The following is an 18,894-nucleotide window of genomic DNA, read 5'->3' as shown; positions in this document are numbered from 1 at the left end:
TGATATGGCTTCAACTGGTGCAGTGACTGGAAAAGGTGAGAAAACAATAAATCTGAGATAAACTTGGAAGGTGGAATTAACAAGAGCTGATGCTTGGCAATTAAAAAAAACAGAATGAGTTAGCATGACTTTTGTCTTCTGGCATGATCAATAGGGTGCCATTGATCAAGAAAGGGAACACTAGTGGAGGGCTGGACCTTGATTTTGGACTCCTGGGAGACATGCAATTGCAGATGTTAACGAATAAGTTGAATAAATGATCTGGAGCTCAGATGAGGTGCTTGAGTCAGAAAGAGGAATTTGGGAGTCATCAGCACTGATATTTTTCTCTTTTAATATACCATGGCAGTAGATGAAATGGGGCATAGCTGAAATACCAAGAGAGGTAAAATGACTCAGAAAGGACAGGTAGAAGCAAGAAGCAGTGAAGATATTAAAACTATCTATGTGCAAGACACTGTGTTTGATGCTGGGGCACATGGATGAGTAACATATGGACCCTAGTTTACTGCCAAGTAGAGGAAATAGACACTTTAGCATATTACATATATCTTACTTGGTAAATGACAGAATAAAGATAAGTACAAGATGCTGTGGGAACTCAGAGAAGGGCAGTGAAGCCTGGGAAGTCCAGTAAGAATTAGCCAGAAGAAGAAAAGTGGGAAATGCAATCCAGGCAGACACAATAAGACACACAGAAGCACTGAGGCTTGAAAGAACATCATGTATGTACATGATTGCAAGCAGACCAGCATTATTAATGTACAGAGTTTGAAGGCTAAGTGACGGGACATCAGAGCAAAGAGGGAGAAAGACCCCAGTCATGGGGACCTTGGATGCTCTGCCAAAGAACTTAGGATTGAATCAGTAGGAATACAAGTGACATAGTCGTATTTGCATACTAGAAAGGTTACTTAAACTGTGAATGAGGGGTGGGAGTAAACTGAACACAGCTGAACTGGTTAGGAAAACAATAAGTGGCTGAATAGTGGGTGCTGATAGGGACATGGGAAAATACATTTGATAAATATTTAGGACTGTTCTTTAACTCAAAGAGCCTTTCTGGAAGGTCATAAATGCTCATTTCTAGTTTGTCCTAGTTTTAAAAGCAGTTGACTGGTATTTGGGGGAGATGGCGGTGGCCCAAATTGTCAATCTCTGAATTCCTACACACACCACACACACACACACACACACACACACACACACACACAGCAACTAGATGGCAAAGCCAAAACACCTAAGCAACATTTACAATAAAGCTAGGGGACCTCAAAATACAAGCAGGTGGTGGTAACCCCTCAACAGTCACAGACTGTCAGGTTCTGTGCGGGAGGAAGAAGGTAGCCATGAAGCTGAGCACTGAGATCACTGCCAGCAGGTGAGAGCAGGTGCAGGCAGGAGCCTCAGCAGCTGTGGGCTTGCAGGCCACTGCTCAGAGCAGCCAGATAGGAGACAGCACATTGTCCTCTTAGCCAGGGTGGTGCTCCTGCTGGCAGTCTGTGGGCACCGGAGCAGTCCAGCCTGCCTGTAACTCCAAAACCTGTGACTCGCCACTGCTCACTCCCATCTGGGACATGGCCCCACACTGACAAGAATCTGCTGCAAACAATCCAAAGCAGCATTGGGATAAATGGGATAAAGAAAGGTAAAGGTCCAGTGGAGAGGGCTCGGGGCCAGGAAATCCCAGAAAGCAAGCCACTGACGCTTTGACCACTATGCAAAAACAACAGAAGTGGGAGCTTCTTAAAGTCAGAAAAGATTTCCTCCATTCCATCGCATTGTAAAACTGTGGGAAAAACTAGAACTGAACACCAGGAGAGTATGGAGGGAAAATCCCATACACAATTATTATTTTTTTTTTTTAAAAAAGGAGCAAATAAACATCTACAGACAAGGAAAGCAGACCAGGAAGATGTGCCCACAAAACAGCTCAAAATAGTAACTTCACACTTTAAAACAAGTCTAAGAACATTAGGAAAATTATTCAAGGTTTTGAATAATGGTGTTTTGTGGAAGAATGTGTTCACTGGGTAACTCATAAGTTACAATCAGAAAAGCTCAGCACTGAGGGGACAAAACGACAAAAGAATTAGAGATAAAAGGAAAAACATTTCCAACACAAAGATGAAATGAAAAGGAATACCAGAGAAAATAAACACAAGAGATAATGCCTTAAAAGAAATAGGAAGTGGCCAGGCATGGTGGCTCACGCCTGTAATCCCAGCACTTTGGGAGGCTGAGACGGGCAGATCACTTGAGGTCAGGAGTTCAAAACCAGCCTGGCCAACATAGAGAAACCTTGTCTCTTCTGGAAAAACATAAATTAGCTGGGCTTCGTGGCACACACCTGTAGACCAAGCTACTTGGGAGGCTAAGGCAGGAGAACTGCTTGAGCCCAGGAGGTGGAGGTTGCAGTGAGCTGAGAGTCCCCCACTGCACTGGGTGACAGAGCAAGACTCCATCTTAAAAAAAAAAAAAAAAAAAGAAGGGAAGTGAAAAAGGAAATTTAAAAAAATTAGAAAAGCAATATTTTTAAAATAAAAAAGACATGAAGAGATAAAGACTATTAGTGAAGCTAGTAGTCTAGATAAACCTTTTCCAGCAGCTACAGACAGAGCTCTGCTTTGTATCTGCCGCTGCCTTAAAACCATTGTCTTAGGCATCTTTGTATCTCTGTGGCTTCACTTAGTTCTTGTCACATGACAAGAAGGTGATGAGACACTGGGGGAGCCATTCTACATAGGAAAGTCAGGGAAGACTTCTCTAACCATATTCATAGCCTCACATTATCAGGTTAGTTTGATATAATGTTAAAATATTCAAGCACCCATGAATCCCAGTTGTTCCTCTGTGAACTAACTACAGGCCTCCTTTCCTTTTTCTTTATTCCTTCCAAAAGGTACATGGGGTATAGTTATAAATACACCTAATTCCAGACCTCGTAGAACTCATAGTTAAGTGGAAGGGACAGATGGGTAAACAGGTAAGTAAATACAACATGACAAAGGGCATACCATAACTTTGAACAGTATTACTGTTCTCGTTGGTAACTCTTCTGCCTTGGGCCTCTGAAGTCCCTGGAAAACCCTGTTTTCCTGTTTGAATTCCAGGCTGAATATCTGCCTGGCTCCCTACATCATCTCAATATTTACTTTTTATTTTTTGGCTAGATCAGTAACTTGACTTGCATGCAATACTAGCTTAATTCCCTCATAGTCAGTTAATTATAGCATTGGCTTGAGATACATGACTTAATGTAACATGACAATTTTATTTTAAAATTACTTTCTTAAAGAGCCTGTATTTTTCACACCAAATATTTTAAATAAATGCTAAATAAGATTTTTGGCCAGATAATTCAAACTGTCTATTAGCCAAGAGAATGCATTCACTGGGTAACTGTCATTATTAGAAATCCATGCTGCATTCCAGTATCACTGTATTTCTATCAGTAAGCACAATCACCAACCACTTGGTCTGGTAATCAGGCAGGGAGTGTTTATCTGTACTGTAGGAATTTTTCAAGACAGATAACACAGACAGAATATTCTATAAGAGACACACAAAATTAGAAGTATTTAAACAAATACATAGGTATTTTAATTATGTTCTGAACTGGCTAGTGGTTTATATTAGCTTGTCAACTATTCTAGCTTTACCACAATTCTTTTAGATTCCTCTGAGATGTTCCCAATTACTGGAAATTGCTACCTTCCCCCAAAGAATGGGGTAGCCACATTCCAGGGCCTAGTGTTGGGGACAGATGAGAAAGAACAGTGACAGTTCCCCTTTCCCAATATCCTTCACTTCACATATTATGAGGCCTCAGAAATAGAGTAAAATTGGCTGTCAATCCTAGCTTTATATGAGGTGGTAAGTGAAGAAAGAAGGGGATTAAAGTTCTCCAAAGGCATCTTCTCTCCAGGTGATTATTTAATGAGGATGACAGCAGGATTGAGCCTTCTGGAAATTCTCACACAGGCATTAGGTGTAATCATAGGAAGTTCCAATAAGGTCCCTCAAGAGCAAGAGAATAAGGTCAGGAAAAAGTCATCTTCTGAAGATACATACTCCAAGAAACAATAATCATTTTACAAAAAGACATAGAAAACACTTAGATGTAAGATACGTATATATTTTAATCTAATTAAACTACTCCATTAATAGTTCATAACCCATCTCTATGGTTGTACTTATCACACTGCAGCAGAATTCTAAGTTTTGACCTATCTGTCCCTTCTACCAACCAGTGAGTTCCTTTACATAGGAACAGTATTTTAGTCATTTTTGTTTTGTTTTGTTTTACCCTCAGAATCTAGCGCTGTGTCTGGCTCAGAAGAGGGATGAAGAAAATGTGTGTTGACTAAATGAGCTGGAAATATAACGAAAGAAGGCAGACATTGAATTGTAATAGGCATCTGCATGTAGTATACAGGAAAGGTTATTTGATTAAAATGTTAAGGCTATTTAGAAATATCTGAGATATATGGAATCAGCAGATATGAACATTCTGATTGCTAAAATATGTGCACCACAGTAGTGGCAGGTATTCATTAGACTATCCCAAAACATAAGCCAATTTCTTTCAAGAACACATAGTTCTAGATATCCAGGTTTTGTGCACATTCATTTATTTCTAGAGCATTTACATTTATTAAATACTTTTTTTTTTTTTTTGGAGACGGAGTCTTGTTCTGTCACCCAGGCTGGAGTGCAGTGGCACGATCTCGGGTCCTGCAACCTCCGCCTCCCGGGTTCAAGCGATTCTCCTGCCTCAGCCTCCTGAGTAGCTGGGACTACAGGCACATGCCACCATGCCCAGCTAATTTTTGTATTTTTAGTAGAGACAGGGTTTCACCATGTTGGCCAGGCTGGTCTCAAACTCCTGACCTCGTGATTTGCCCGCTTCGGCCTCCCAAAGTGCTGGGATTACAGGCATAAGCCACCGTGTCTGGCCTACTGAATAACTTTTATGTGCCAGGTACTGAGATGGGAACTGGAACTATAATAACAGATATTCATAGTCTTTTGTTATCAAGATGTTTAGTAGGAGGAAACAACAACAACAAAAAAGGCAAACTAAAATGTTATAGGCTTTGAGGCCAGGTGCCATGGCTCACGCCTGTAATCCTAGCACTTTCAGACACCAAGGCAGGGAGGTCGCTTGAGCCCAGGAGTTTGAGACCAGCCTGGGCAATATGGCAAAACTCCTTCTCTGCAAAGAATATAAAAATTAGCTGGGTATGGTGGTACGTGCCTATAGTCCCAGCTACTCGGGAGGCTGGAGTGGGAGGATCACCTGAGCCCAAGGAGGCCCAGGCTGCAATGATCTGTGATTGTGCCACTGCACTCCAGCCTGGGCAACAGAGTGAAACTCCATCTCAAAAAAAAAAAAAGTAATAATAATGTTATAGGCTCTGAGATAAAAGTTTGTTGCCAGTAGAGAGTGGTAGAAGAGACTGATGACTTTAGATAAGTTTTGCTAATGGGAAATAGAGAATAAAAAGATGCTTCATCCAAATCTTAAAATATGACAAGGTGATCAACAGGGTGAGGACAGAAGAGGATTTTAGACTGAAGGAGCTTTATTGAAGAAACAATAAACTTGGTGGCTTACTTGAGCAGAGCTTACTGTGGAAGGGGTGTAGGGTTCTGGAGAGATGAGGTCCCAAAGAACTTTATTTCATGGGCTAAGAAGTTTTGACTTTATATTACACAAAATTGGAAGTGACAGAGTATATTAAATTGCTAGGGCCACCATAACCAACTACCACAGACCGGTTGGGTTTAAGAACAGAAATTTATTTTATCACAATTCCGAAGGCTGGAAGTCCAAGATAAAGGTGTTGATAGGGTTGTTTCTTCCGAGGCCTCTCTTTGGCTTATAGATGTCCATCTCTCCCTGTGTTGTTACATGGTCTTTACTCTGTACATATCTGTGTCCTAATCTCCTCTTCTTATTAGGACATCAGTTATATTGGATTAGGGCCCACCCCAATAATCTCATTTTAACTTAGTCACCTCTTTAAAGACTCTACTTCCAAATACAGCTACATTCTGAGGTACTGGAAGTTGTGACTTTGACATATGAACGTGGAGAGAATATAATTCAGCCCATAAAAGGGTTAGATTTAATTTAGATCATCAAGACAGCAGTGTGGACAGATGCAAGACCAGGACAGGGAGACCCTTTGGAAGACTATTGCAGTATTTAGTTTGTATGGGTGATGATCCCAAGGTTGGTTTGGTTGTTGTTTTATCCCTGTCATGGCTGATAATCTGAATTTGAACAAGAGACACAGAGGGAAGCATGGCAAAGGAAGATGTCAAAAGGGTCAACAGGAATATCATGTTAAGGATCACTGGCCTGCAGGATAGAATTCAGACTCTTTGGCACAGTCCACAGGCTTCTGACAATTTCCCTCTGATCCCTCAGTGCAGCAGACTCTTGTCCTGCCACTCAACACAGTGCACGCTGTGCCCTCTAGCCATAAAACCTCACAGTCTCCAATCACACTAGGCTTTTCCTCAAGGCCAAGCCTGTGTGCCTGCTCTGCCCTCTGCCTGAAATATTCTTTCTCCTCTTCTTAGCCAGCCAAACATCTATCTATTCAAGTAGAGGTAGTCAAACGTTGCCTTCTTCATGAAACTCGAACGTTCTCTGGCAGCGAGGAACTTCCTCCCCTAGACTCCCAGGAGTATTCTACCTAGACACTCTCATTTGGTGCTATGACTAGTTTACATTTTACACGCTTGCTACTCTGACTAAATTGTAAACTCCTTGTGGGCTGGGACTGGCTTCCCTTGTTTCCCCATAGCTCGATATTGTGATCACCAAATGGGAAAGTCTTCAATAAATATTTGATAAATGTGTGAGAATCAAAGTCTACACCTGTTACCACCTAGACACTACCAGGTAAAGCCTTGCCTGTGCTTTCTCTGTGATATCTCTCTTTAACTAAAACACTAAGAAGAGATTAAAGAAAGTCAGATTTTCCATCTTTGGGGCTAAATCTCTCTTATAAAAAGAAACAAGATATTTTAGAAACCAGCAAGGAAAATTCCAGGGGAAAAGCCAGGGGAATCAGCAGAGTTTCCAACCTGTCACCACTTTAATCCATCTTGTAAATCACTTCCAGTTTAATTTTAAAGGACAAAACACCACTGTCTTCATGTCTTTTTCTATTTAAGAATTTAACAAGTGGCTCCCTTTGCCTATCTGATCAAATCCAAGTTTCCCCATATGGTTTTGAAGACCTTCCATGGCCTGGCTCTATTTTACTCATCAAATCCAGTGTCTACGCAACTGTCAGAATCACCTCCCTGAAACACAGACAGGATTATTCACTATCACACTCAAAAATACTTCAAGGCTCCTTATGACCTAAGATAAATCTCAAATTCCTCACATTAGTTTTCTACTCTAGTAAGCCCTCATTTAATGTTGTTAATAGGTTCTTGGAAACCGTGACTTTAGGCAAAACTAAGTATAATGACACCAAGTTGTTGGGTTTATTTTCCTCATCAATGTTATAAGGAAGTGACCTTGAATGAAATGACATTACTCGAAGACCTGCTGTACTTTGTTTCGCTTAAGGCTGCAGTTTCCAAGAACTACCGATAACATTAAGTGGGGACTTACCGTACTTGGCCCTGGTTTTTCTTGTCCAGGAATTCTCCCCTATAGACTCCAATTGTCAGCTCACTTCCCGAGTTGTCCTTCACAGATATTTCTTACATTTTCCTGTTTCTGTGCCTCTACAGTGTTCAAGTTGTTCCTGAACCACCTGTACTGTTGTCTTCCATATGTGTGGTACAAGTTAGCAGTCTTAATACAAAAGACTTCCAATCCACTAACCTTTCCATCTGCTCTACCTCCACTGATAATCAATTCCTGTTTGGGGTTAGTCTTGAACTAACAGCACCATCTGATATAGTTAATTGCTCTTTGCTGCTTGGGCCACTCTCCTCCTTTGACTTCTAGGACACCACTTTCTCTTCTTCCTCCTCTTCTTTCTTCCATGAACTGGCCGATCCTTCTTTAGCTTTTTTATTTGATCTGAGTTGTCCCAACCTCTACAGGTTGAAGTATCTAAGCTTTAACCCTGCTAATCTCTTTTCTAAACACATGCATACTCAGATTTCATCCAGTTCCATGGTTTTCAATTTCATCAACAGGTTAAAAAGATCTAATTTTCTATCTCCAGCTCTATCTCCTTTCCCCTGATTCCAGATTCATATGTTCTACTGCCTAATTAATATCTCTACTTGGATGTCAAAAAGGCATCTCAAACATAGTATGTCCAAAACTAAACACTTTATTTCCCTCTTCCCTAAAACTTGCATCTGTCATACCCTTCCTCATCTTAGTAAATGGCCCTCAGTTCTTATAGATCTTACAATCGTCTCTGACGCCTCTCTTTCTCATCTAATCCATTAGCAAATTTTGCATTGAAAATACGTTCAGAATTGCACTGTGTCTACAACTCTTTCACTGCTACCACTTTGGTCCAAGCCATAATCATCTCTTTTTTGAAGTATTTCAATAGTATCTTTACTGATCTCTCTGTCCCTGCACCCCTAACCCTCAAGGTGGTCTTTCTAGAGCTGATTATGTAAACTCCTCTGCTCAAAACCCTGTTAGTAGCTTCCCATCTCATTTAGAATATAACCAAAGTCATTACCATGGCCTATAAAGCATTATGACATCTGGCCCACCATTGCTTCTGAGTCCATCTGCTACCACAGCTACTCTTACTCAGCTCTAGAATTTCTAGCCTCCTTGCTAATTCTTGGAGGACTCCAAGCACACTTCTGCTTCAGTATCTTTATACTTAATATTCCTTCACCAGGAATGTTCTTCCTCTAGACAGTCACAGGCTCTCTCACTTCCATCAGGTTACCTTTCAAATTCTACCTTATATGTCCGGGTATAGTGGCTCATGCCTGTAACCCCAGTATTCCGGAAGGCCAAGGCAGGAGGATCATTTGAGGCCAGGAATTTGAGATCAGCCTGGGCAACACAATGAGACCCTGTCTCTACAAAATTGTTTTTTAAAAAATTAGCCAGGCATGGTGGCACATGCCTGTAGTCCCAGCTACTCAGGAGGCTGAGGTGGGAGGATCACTTGAGTCCTGGCGGTTGAGGCTGCAGGTCAAGCTGATACCATGCTGCTGCATTCCAGCCTGAGTGACAAAGAGAGACCCTGTCTCCTAAAACAAAACAAAACAAAACAAAACAAAAAATTCTACCTTATAATTGAGGCCTTCTCTAACTACTTTATACAAATTAGCAACCTTTCCCCATCATTCTCTAGCCTTTACCTTGAGTTATTTTTCTTCATATCACTTATTACCACTTAACAAAGTATATATTTGTTAATATGTTTTTATCTATATCCTTCCACTTGAATGTAAGTTTTCTTTAGAGAATGTTGTTTTCTTTCCTTCTGTATTCCCTGGACCTAGAATAGTGCCTAGCATGTTGTAAGCATTTAGTTTAAATTGAATAAATTAATAATTATCATCTATAAGACTGAAAGCTCCTGTGGCCACGGACTAACACTTATTGATTATATATCCCCAGTAACACCTAGCTTAGTACCTTGCATGTGGTAAAAGTTCAGAATGTTTGTCAAACAGAATTGCATCTTATTTCTCTCTGCTTCTCAAAGATGCTCTCTGTTCCTTTTTGGAAAGTTTTCATACTGCTACCTGCTTCCTTACTTCCTATGCTCTACCTCACTTCTGCCTCTTTTCCTGTTTATATTTTATTACAACTTCCTGGGATTTCAGGAAACTTCAAATTACAACTGTTATTTCTCAACTCTTAGAGGCCACACAGACTATGCCCCACAATTTAGCAGCTTATACTAACATGTATTCTCTGCTTCATGGGCATTCATCCTTGCTTTCCCAACAATACTGTAAATGGCATAATGGTAGAGATCATATAATACTTCCACATCATTGAAAACATACAAGGTGACATGCATTGTAAGCAATCGATAACTATATCAACTCATCCAGAATAGTATCTCCATTTGCTTACTAGACATGACCACTCAGATATTTAAATAGAGATCTCATTTTGCCTGAAACAGAACTCCTTGTTTAAGTACCCATGCATATTCCTTTGCCATTCTACCCCATATACTGGTCACCAGAAGGGACTCAGTTTCTTAAGCCCAAAGTGCAGGAATAAACTTCTTAATTTTGAGATAGAAGATTCACATGCAGTTGTAAGATCAACTTGTAAGCACAGGGGAGATCCTATTTGCTCTCTACCCAATTCACCCTAATGGTAACATCTTGCAAAACTATAATACAGTCTAGCACATCCTCAAACTATTAAACAGAGATGTAACCCAGCAATTCCACTCCTATACATATACCTGAGCAAATTGAAAACACATGTCCACAAAAATACTTGTACACGAATGTTTATAGTAGCATTATTATTATTATTATTATTATTATTATTTTGAGACAGAGTCTCGCTCTGTCACCCAGGCTGGAGTGCAGTGGTGCGATCTCAGCTCACTGCAACCTCCACCTCCCGGGTTCAAGTGATTCTCCTGCCTCAGCCTCCCAAGTAGCTGGGATTATAGGCGCATGCCACTACGCCTGGCTAATTTTTGTATTTTTAGTAGAGATGGGGTTTTGCCATGTTGGCCAGGCTGGTCTTGAACTCCTGAATTCAAGTGATACCCCCACCTCAGCCTCCCAAAGTGCTGGGATTACTATAGTAACATTATCCTTAATAGCCAAAAGATGGAAACTATATAAATTTCCATTTACAGATGAATGCGTAAACAATAAGTGGTCTATAACTACAATGGAGTATTATATGAATACAATGGCCATAAAAAGGAATGAAGTACTAATACCTGCTACAACTTGGATGAATCTTGAAATCATCATGTAAAGTGAAAAAAGTGGGACATCAAAGGCCAACATATTCTACGATTCCATTCATGTAAGCATCTTGAATAGGGAAACCTCTACCGATAGGAAGTGGTTGTTTAGGGCTGGAGTGAGGGGAATGGAAGGATAGGGGAGTTACCCTTAACTAAAGGGTACAAGGCTTCTTTTTGAAGTGATGAAAATGTTCTACAATTGACTGTGGTGATGACTGCACTTATCTGTGTATGTCTATGGAACTGTATACTTTAAATGGGTGGACTGTTTGGTATATAAATTTTATCTCAATAAAGCTGTTGAAAACAAAACATAAATTACAGTACAATAGCACAACTAGGATAATGACATAGTTAAGATCCTGAGCATTCCATTACCACAAAAATCCCTGCTATTGCCTTTTATAGCTACCCTTACTTCCCTCCCACCCCCACATCCTCCTTAACCCTTGGCAGTCACTAATCTAGTTTCCATTTCCATAATTTTGTCATGTAAAAATATTATGTAAATAAAATAATTTAATATGTAACATTTGGGAACTAACTTTTTTTTTTTTTTGAAATGGAGTCTTAGTCTGTTGCCCAGGCTGGAGTACAGTGGTGAGATCTCTGCTCACTGCAACCTCCACCTCCCTGGCTCAAGCAATTCCCCTGCCTCAGCCTCCTGAGTAGCTGGGATTACAGGTGCACGCCAGCATGCCCCGTTAATTTTTTTGTATTTTTAGTAGAGACGGGGTTTCACCATGTTGGCCAGACTGGTCTCGATCTCCTGAACTCAGGCAATCCACCTGCCTTAGCCTCCCAAAGTGCTGGGATTACAGGCATGAGCCACCGCGCCCGGCTGGGAAGTAAATTTTATTCACTCAGCGTAATTCCCTGGAAATTCATTAAGGTTGTTGTGTGTATAGCTAGTCCCCTCCTTTTCAGCTGAGTAGTATTTCTAGAAATTATTTTGATTTTTACTCTTCCTTATCCATCATATCCAATCCAGGAGCAAGTCTTGTTGGTTCTACCACCAACGTCCATCTTAGATCTTATCTCTTCTCTCTACTTGTATGAATATACTTGTCTATACCACCATGAGTCCTCGCCCAGTCTGAGAACATCAAACTGATCCTGCTGCCTTCATTCCTGCCCCTTCACAATTCATTTACCACACAATAGTTAGAATACATTTCAACTAAAAATCTTTATATCAGGCCAGGCGCGGTGGCTCACACCTGTAATCCTAGCACTTTGGGAGGTTGAAGCGAGCGGATCATGAGGTCAGGAGATCAAGACTATCCTGGCCAACATGGTGAAACCCCGTCTGTACTAAAAATACAAAAATTAGCTGGGCACGTGCCTGTAGTCCCAGCTACTCAGGAGTCTAAGGCAGAAGAATCGCGTGAACCCGGCAGGCGGAGGTTGCAGTGACCCGAGATCCCACCACTGCACTCCAGCCTGGCAACGGAGAGAGATTCCGTCTCAAAATAAATAAATAAATAAACTTTACATCACTCTCCAAAGGCCTACCTCCTTCTTTTACTCATATACACATTCAAAAATATTTATTGAGTGCCAACTATATACTGGGCATTGTTTAGACTTTCGAGAAGCAGTTATTATATTTAAAATAATGACAAAATCCCTGATCTTGTGGAATTAATACAATGGTCAGGGAAGACCAAAAGTAAATAAAATAAGTAAAATATTGTAAAACAAAAAAAAAATAAAGCAGGAAAGCAAGATGAGAAGTTCTTGTAGGCAGGTTAGTTACATTTTTAAATAGACTGGTCAGGGAAGGTCTCATTGAGCAGATGACATTTGAGCAAAATATGAAGGAGACAGGGAAAGAGCTATGCAGATAACTGGGAGAAGAATATTCCGGGTAGAGGGAATAGCAAATATAACAGGACAAGATGAAAGCAGGGTGGGAGTAGCTGAGGAACTGAAAGGAAATCTGTGTGGTTGGAGTCAAGTGAGCAAGAGGGGAACATTTAGGAGATGAGGTCAGAGAGGTAATGGGTCCAGATGATCTACTGGCTTGTTAGGTCACTTATAATACCTACTACATCTTTTACTCTAAATGAGATAGCAAGCCTTGGAGACCTTTAAGCATAATTTGACTTTTAAAACTTCACGCTGGCTGCTTTATGAAGAAAAAAGCACAGGAGGAAGAGGGGAAGCAAGGTGATTAGTGAAGAGGTGATTCCCAAAATCAAAGCAGGAGATAGTGGTGGTGTGCACTAGAGTTGAAACTTTGGAGGTGGTGTGAACTGATTGGGTCTGAATATGCCATAAAGATTAGAGTTAAAAGGTTTTTTGGTAGATTTCATGCACAGTGTAAGAGAAAAAGTCAACGATGACTCTAAGGTTTTGAGTCTGGGGAACTGTACAGATGGAGTGGCCATTCACTGAGGTGAAGAGTGCAGCTGGAGCAGGTTTGGTAAGCTACATGGGGAAACTTGGTTTGGGACAAGCTCATGTTGAAATGCTGGGTACATTTGAGTCTGGGACTAATAGTCAGTGTTGCGGCTATAATTTGGGAGTTGTCAATGTGCAGACTGCATGCAAAGGACGTTACCATTTAGGGCATTGGTCTAGATGGAGAAGAGGTCCAAGATCCCTGGGGCTCTTCAAAATGAAAAGGCCTAAAAGATGAGAAGTAACTAGCAAAGGACACTGCAGAGTACTTAGAAAAAAACCCCATATTCCTTACCATAATCATGACCTGACCCTTGTCAAACTCTTTAACCTTACTCCCCAGTACACACAGGCCATTCAATTTTTGAAACGCACACACTAAGTCCCTTCCTGTCTCATGGTCATTGTTTTTGCTGTACGTTCCAACAATCATGTTTTTACCCTGGCTCTAGTTTTAATCACCTCCTTCTCTTACCACAACTCTCAGCTAACTTGTTACTCTATCAGACTTTTCTCTAATTTCCTTAATTCCTATCTGAGTTTTCTCTAACCATCCCAATTAAATAGGTCCAACCCAACCATCTCCACCAAATTATGGCTCTTACTATATCTGAAATTTATTTCACTTATTTTCTGTCTAAAAACCCACCCTCACTTTAACAATCGCTTACAAAATGATTAGCGTATGCCAAATGAAAAAGCCTAGATATTATTCCCTGTATGCAACTTCCTGGAGAGCAGGGGCCTCCTCATGTTGTCCTTTGCCGCATCCCAATGCAGTCACATTGCCTCAGCAATCAATTCTGAGCTTTCAATAGTTATTAACGGAATAGAATGCAAGCCACTGACTGGTAATCGAAGGCCAGCATTAGAAAGAGGATACCGACAAACTTACAAATAGAGGGATCTGCTTCCGTCACTCGCGCCCTAACGCAAAGGGTGGGACAACCCGCGCGCATGCGTCGTTGTTCTCTGCTCTCCGGGGTAAACCCCGCCCCTTTCTTTAGGCCAGTTTTACCACAGCACATGCGCAGTACAGGATCTGTCTGTTCGTTTGTCGGCGCTACCAATAAAGTTTTAGTGAGCACAGACTCTCTTTTCTTTGGCAAGATGGCGGAGTACGACTTGACTACTCGCATCGCGCACTTTTTGGATCGGCATCTAGTCTTTCCGCTTCTTGAGTTTCTCTCTGTAAAGGAGGTGAGGGGGTCTTTGGGCGCAAGGAAGGCGGTGGGGGCGGATGAGGTGCTGAGCAAGGCCGAAAGGCGGTGTCTCTAGTCCTAGGCCTGACACGTGCGAGGCGGTCGAGAGTTTGGTTCCTGGACGGACACTAGGGATCTTCTGGTAGTTTAGCGTCGTCTCAGTTAAGAAGCACCGCAGTATTCGGCAGTGAGGAGGAGGGAGGTTACGGAGAGAGAAAAGACGTCTCTTTCACTTACTGAGGTGTCAGTGCAGGAGGGACTTTCTCATCATTTCTTCTCGGAAGTTGGCGATTCGCTGGTTTCGCTACAGAACGTTAGAGCTTCACAGGCTGGCTTGTAAAAGCAACCTGGAGTGCTGTTAGAGCTTTTGATTTTTCTTTTGGGAACTGTGGGAAGCCTGGGCTTGGCTGTGGGTTTTTGCATGTCGAGTCGTTTGGAGTGATTCTCTTACACTTAAAATAAGTTATCTAGCGCTTTAATTTCCATGATGTTGTGAGTTCTTTGCATTTTCTTGTCTTGGTTAAGTAGGACTTTCTAGAACAGCATATTTTGTCAGATGGGGACGGCGCTCCCCCGCCCCGCCCCCAGAAAAAATCCCCCCAATCTTTAAATGTGTTTTCCAGTGGATATATTGTACTGACTTCATGTGGTTTGAATTGGTCGTTAATATTCAATTATCTACTCAAGATATCATGAATAAATGTGTAATTCTGGAACTTCATTTTAAAGCATATGTCAGTCCTAAAAGTTTTATTGGACTTGAAAGTTTTGGCTAAAAGAAAATTGACATTAGTTATACCGTGAATTTATTGGGAAATTGATGCATTTTAATAATGCAAAGTAATTTGCAGCGATGAAGGAATTCGAATTTTGGCCAGAAAAATAAGTGAGTTCTGTTTCTGGAAGCAGACTACAATATAAGTCTACTTAGGGAACTCTAGATTTGGGGAGTGGATTTTGTGTAGCAAAAGACAAAAAGCAATAAAACAAAAACGTCCCAAAAACCAGCGTCCAGGTGTTGTGGCTCGTTAGACAGGTATAATCCTCATATTCATATGCACCTTTTCTAAACATAGACAACTCTAAAGTTGTTGATGTTAGGTAACGGCTAAGATCATTTTCAGTAAATGTCCAAGAATGTCTTGTGATGTAAAACTTTCTCTTGATATATTTTTGCTTTGATTCTTCTTTTTACACCTGTATTTTAGACCTTGAGTAAAACATTCGCATCTGCATTGTTTTCTTTTCTGGAAAAGTGAGGACAAAAGATCTAGTAAAAATGCTATATTTTGAAAGCATTTACCAGCTGCTTGTAGAAGTACTTCTGAACTAGCTGAACTTTATATATTTTTGTGTTCTTTATAATTTCATTTTTTTTATGGCACACAGAAGGAAAGGAGGAATATGTAAATGTGAATTAGATTTTCATAGGGCTAGACGAAAACTATGAACTGCAGGCAGTTGAGAATCAGTGGGGAAAAACTGCCCAATACCCACCGCTTTGGAGAAAATGTTGGTAAGATAGCTGTAATACACCAAGAGGAAGACAGATGCTGGAGTATTTAATTAGCAATTGCTAAGTACATTTGACTCTTGGACAGTACAGGGGTTAGGAACGCTGAGCTCTTGCAGTCAAAAATCCGTTATAAGTTTTGACTCCCCCAAAACTTAATAATATCCTAATGCTGACAGGAAGGCTTACTGAGAACATGGGCAGTCCTGTGTTGTATGTGTTCTATACTGTATTCTTACAATAAAGTAAGCTAGAGAAAATAAAATGGTCTTAAATTATAAGGAAGAGAAAATACATTTACTTTTTAGTAAGTGGAAGTACATCATCATAAAGGTCTTCATTGTCTTCATATTGAGTAGGCTGAGGAGGAGGAGGAAAAGGAGGGGTTGGTCTTGCTGTTTCAGGGGTAGCAGAGGTGGAAGAAGTAGAGGAAGTGGATGGGAAGTCAGGAAAGGCAGGCACACTTGGTGTAACTTTTATTGAAAAAAAAATTGTGTATACGTGGACCTGTGTGGTTCAAACCCTTGTCTTCCAAGGGTTAATTGTATAGGGCCGTATAACTGAGAAATCCAAGATAAAACCCAGACATCTCACCACTAAAAAACTTACCTATCCTTTAGAGTTGAATGTTTTTGATATAAGGTAAAAATAAATGTCGAAGAGGTAGGTACTGGTAGAGTGCTATCAAAATTGAGATTTTGTTATCTTCAGTGAGCAAAGAGGACTTTGAGGAGGTGAGGCTTTGAGTCTTGAAGGCAAAATGGTTAGAATAGAGTCAGTGATCCTGCTATGTGAGGATACAGCAGCCCCCCCACACCCCCTTAGCAGTTTCAATTTCTGCAGTTCCAGTTACTCATGGTCCAAAAATATTAAATGGAAAATTCCAGAAATTAGCAATTCGTAAGTTTTAAATTGTTCGCCCTTCTGGGTAGTAGGATGAAATCTGTCTCGCTCTCTTGCTTAAAACTGGGACATGAATCATCCTTTTGCCACACTGTATATGCTAACTTAATTGTTCTATTTTGTTATTGTTCATCTCTTGTTCCAAGTTTATAAATTAAATTTTATCATAGGTATGCATGTATAGGAAAAAAACAGTAAATATAGGATTGGGGCTATCTGCAGTTTCAGGCATCCGCTGGGGGGTCTTGGAACATTTAGCTCATGGATAAGGGGAGACTATTACATTGCACCAAGAGAAAAACAGTTTCATATATTTGTAGTACATTGGAGAATATAAGCTTCATGAGAGCAGAAGCTTCCTTGTGCTCTCAGCACATAATATGAGTCTGGCATAAAGGCTTTTTATGATTGTTTAATAAATGATTGAATGAATACATACTTGTTTCTCACTCTTCTTTATTTTCATGTGAAGCAGAAGGCCAGATAGTGAAATATTTAGGACCCTGGGCTCTGAATTGGACCTTTCATGACTCGGTCATTTAATACCTCTGTGCAGTCAGAGCAGATTCTTTTACCCTCTTAACCTTTTCTCATGAATAAAATGTTAATACTACCACCAGTCTCATCGGGTTAGAAAAATTACATGAGATAATGCATATAAAACACTGCGCTCTTCTGGGACAGAGTGAGTACTCCTTAATGTTTTGTGTTTTGAGACAGGGTCTTGCTTTGTCACCTAAGCTGGAGTGCAGTGGCACAATCTTAGCTCATTACAGCCCTGACTTTCTGGGCTCAAGCAATTCTCCCACCTCAGCCCCGGAAGTAGCTGGGACTACAGGTGTGCGCCACCATGTCTGGCTGATTTTTTTTGTATTTTTTGTAGAGATGGGGTTTCACCATGTTACCCAGGCTGGTCTCAAACTCCTGAACTCAAGTGATCTGCCACCTTGGCCTCGCGAAGTGCTGGGATTACAGGCATGAGCCACCACCCTTGGCTCTAAATGTTTTTTATTTTGGAAGACTAGCCCATTCTGTATTGGTATGGGATGGGAGGGGGAGGCAGTGAGGGTTTTGAGGAGTAAGGTAAGGACTGGAAATGGTTACTAAGAAACTGACCAAAGGAAAGTACAAGGATTGGTTAAGTGTAGAGGGCCCAACTGAGATTGGAAATCATACCTTAGAGCTAATAATGGCGGTCATTCTCAGGGCGAGGAGTGGTAGAAGGCTATGGGAGTAGTATAGACATATTTAGGGGTAGGCTTGTATGTAAATGCCATTTAGAGAAGCACAGATGTGATCGAATAACATTATTCCCTAATTTTGAAACATTTTGTAGTCATCCTTAGCCAGAACCTAGAGTATAGGTGACTTTTTTTCCAGAGTTAGTGATTGACACTGAATTGTATATAGTTGGAGAAATTAGTTTGAAAGAATCAATGATAGAACTAAAGAGAAAAATCTTTGAAATAGCTAAAAATGATATCCAAACTAAGGCAGAAAGTGACATCAAAAAGGGTGTTACAAAAATTAGAAAGGACAGAAAGTCTGAGATGATGAAGATTTTAATGGTAATGGTGGAAGGGGTTATCAGTTTTAAGTTGGAATTCTTGGAGATGAGGGGTTATCAGTTTTAAGTTCGAATTCTTGGAGATGAGATACATGATGAAAATTGTCATGATTTGTGGAATAAAGGAATTTTAGGGCTCAAGCTTTTAAAGAGTCATCAGTATGGCATTATATTTGTGTTGAATGACAGCAGAGGAAGAGACAGCAAAAAAAGATTCTTAATCTGTTAAAAAGTAATATGTTTTCAAGAGGTTGATAGACGACGGATCAGCAGACTATAGCCTGGGAATCAGATAGCAGCCTGTTTTTGTGTGGTTTTGGGGCTAAGAATAGTTTCTAACAGAGGAACATTTGCAAACATTAGCAATTATAGAATATTAAC

At 40.6% G+C, this 18,894-nt stretch overlaps 1 protein-coding gene and 1 long non-coding RNA gene across 2 annotated transcripts in view; one reads left to right on the top strand and one right to left on the bottom strand.

Annotated features, from left to right (window-relative positions):
* LOC129524318 (uncharacterized) overlaps nt 1–14,397 on the bottom strand; it is a 38,902-nt gene extending 24,505 nt beyond the window's left edge. The window contains exon 1 of the long non-coding RNA XR_008668094.2: nt 14,224–14,397. This is a non-coding gene — a long non-coding RNA (uncharacterized lncRNA). The remainder of the gene's footprint in view (nt 1–14,223) is intronic.
* Nucleotides 14,329–18,894, top strand: part of EIF3E (eukaryotic translation initiation factor 3 subunit E) — a 47,017-nt gene continuing 42,451 nt past the window's right edge. The window contains exon 1 of the mRNA XM_019032285.4: nt 14,329–14,528. Within this exon, the coding sequence (XP_018887830.1) occupies nt 14,355–14,528 (174 nt within the window). The 5' untranslated portion in view covers nt 14,329–14,354. The remainder of the gene's footprint in view (nt 14,529–18,894) is intronic.

The sequence above is a fragment of the Gorilla gorilla genome, chromosome 7 (assembly GCF_029281585.2).
Source record: "Gorilla gorilla gorilla isolate KB3781 chromosome 7, NHGRI_mGorGor1-v2.1_pri, whole genome shotgun sequence".
Taxonomy (NCBI): Eukaryota; Metazoa; Chordata; class Mammalia; order Primates; family Hominidae; genus Gorilla; species Gorilla gorilla.
The sequence above is the reverse complement of the archived record's forward strand: the minus strand, read 5'-3'. Positions and strand labels throughout refer to the sequence as shown.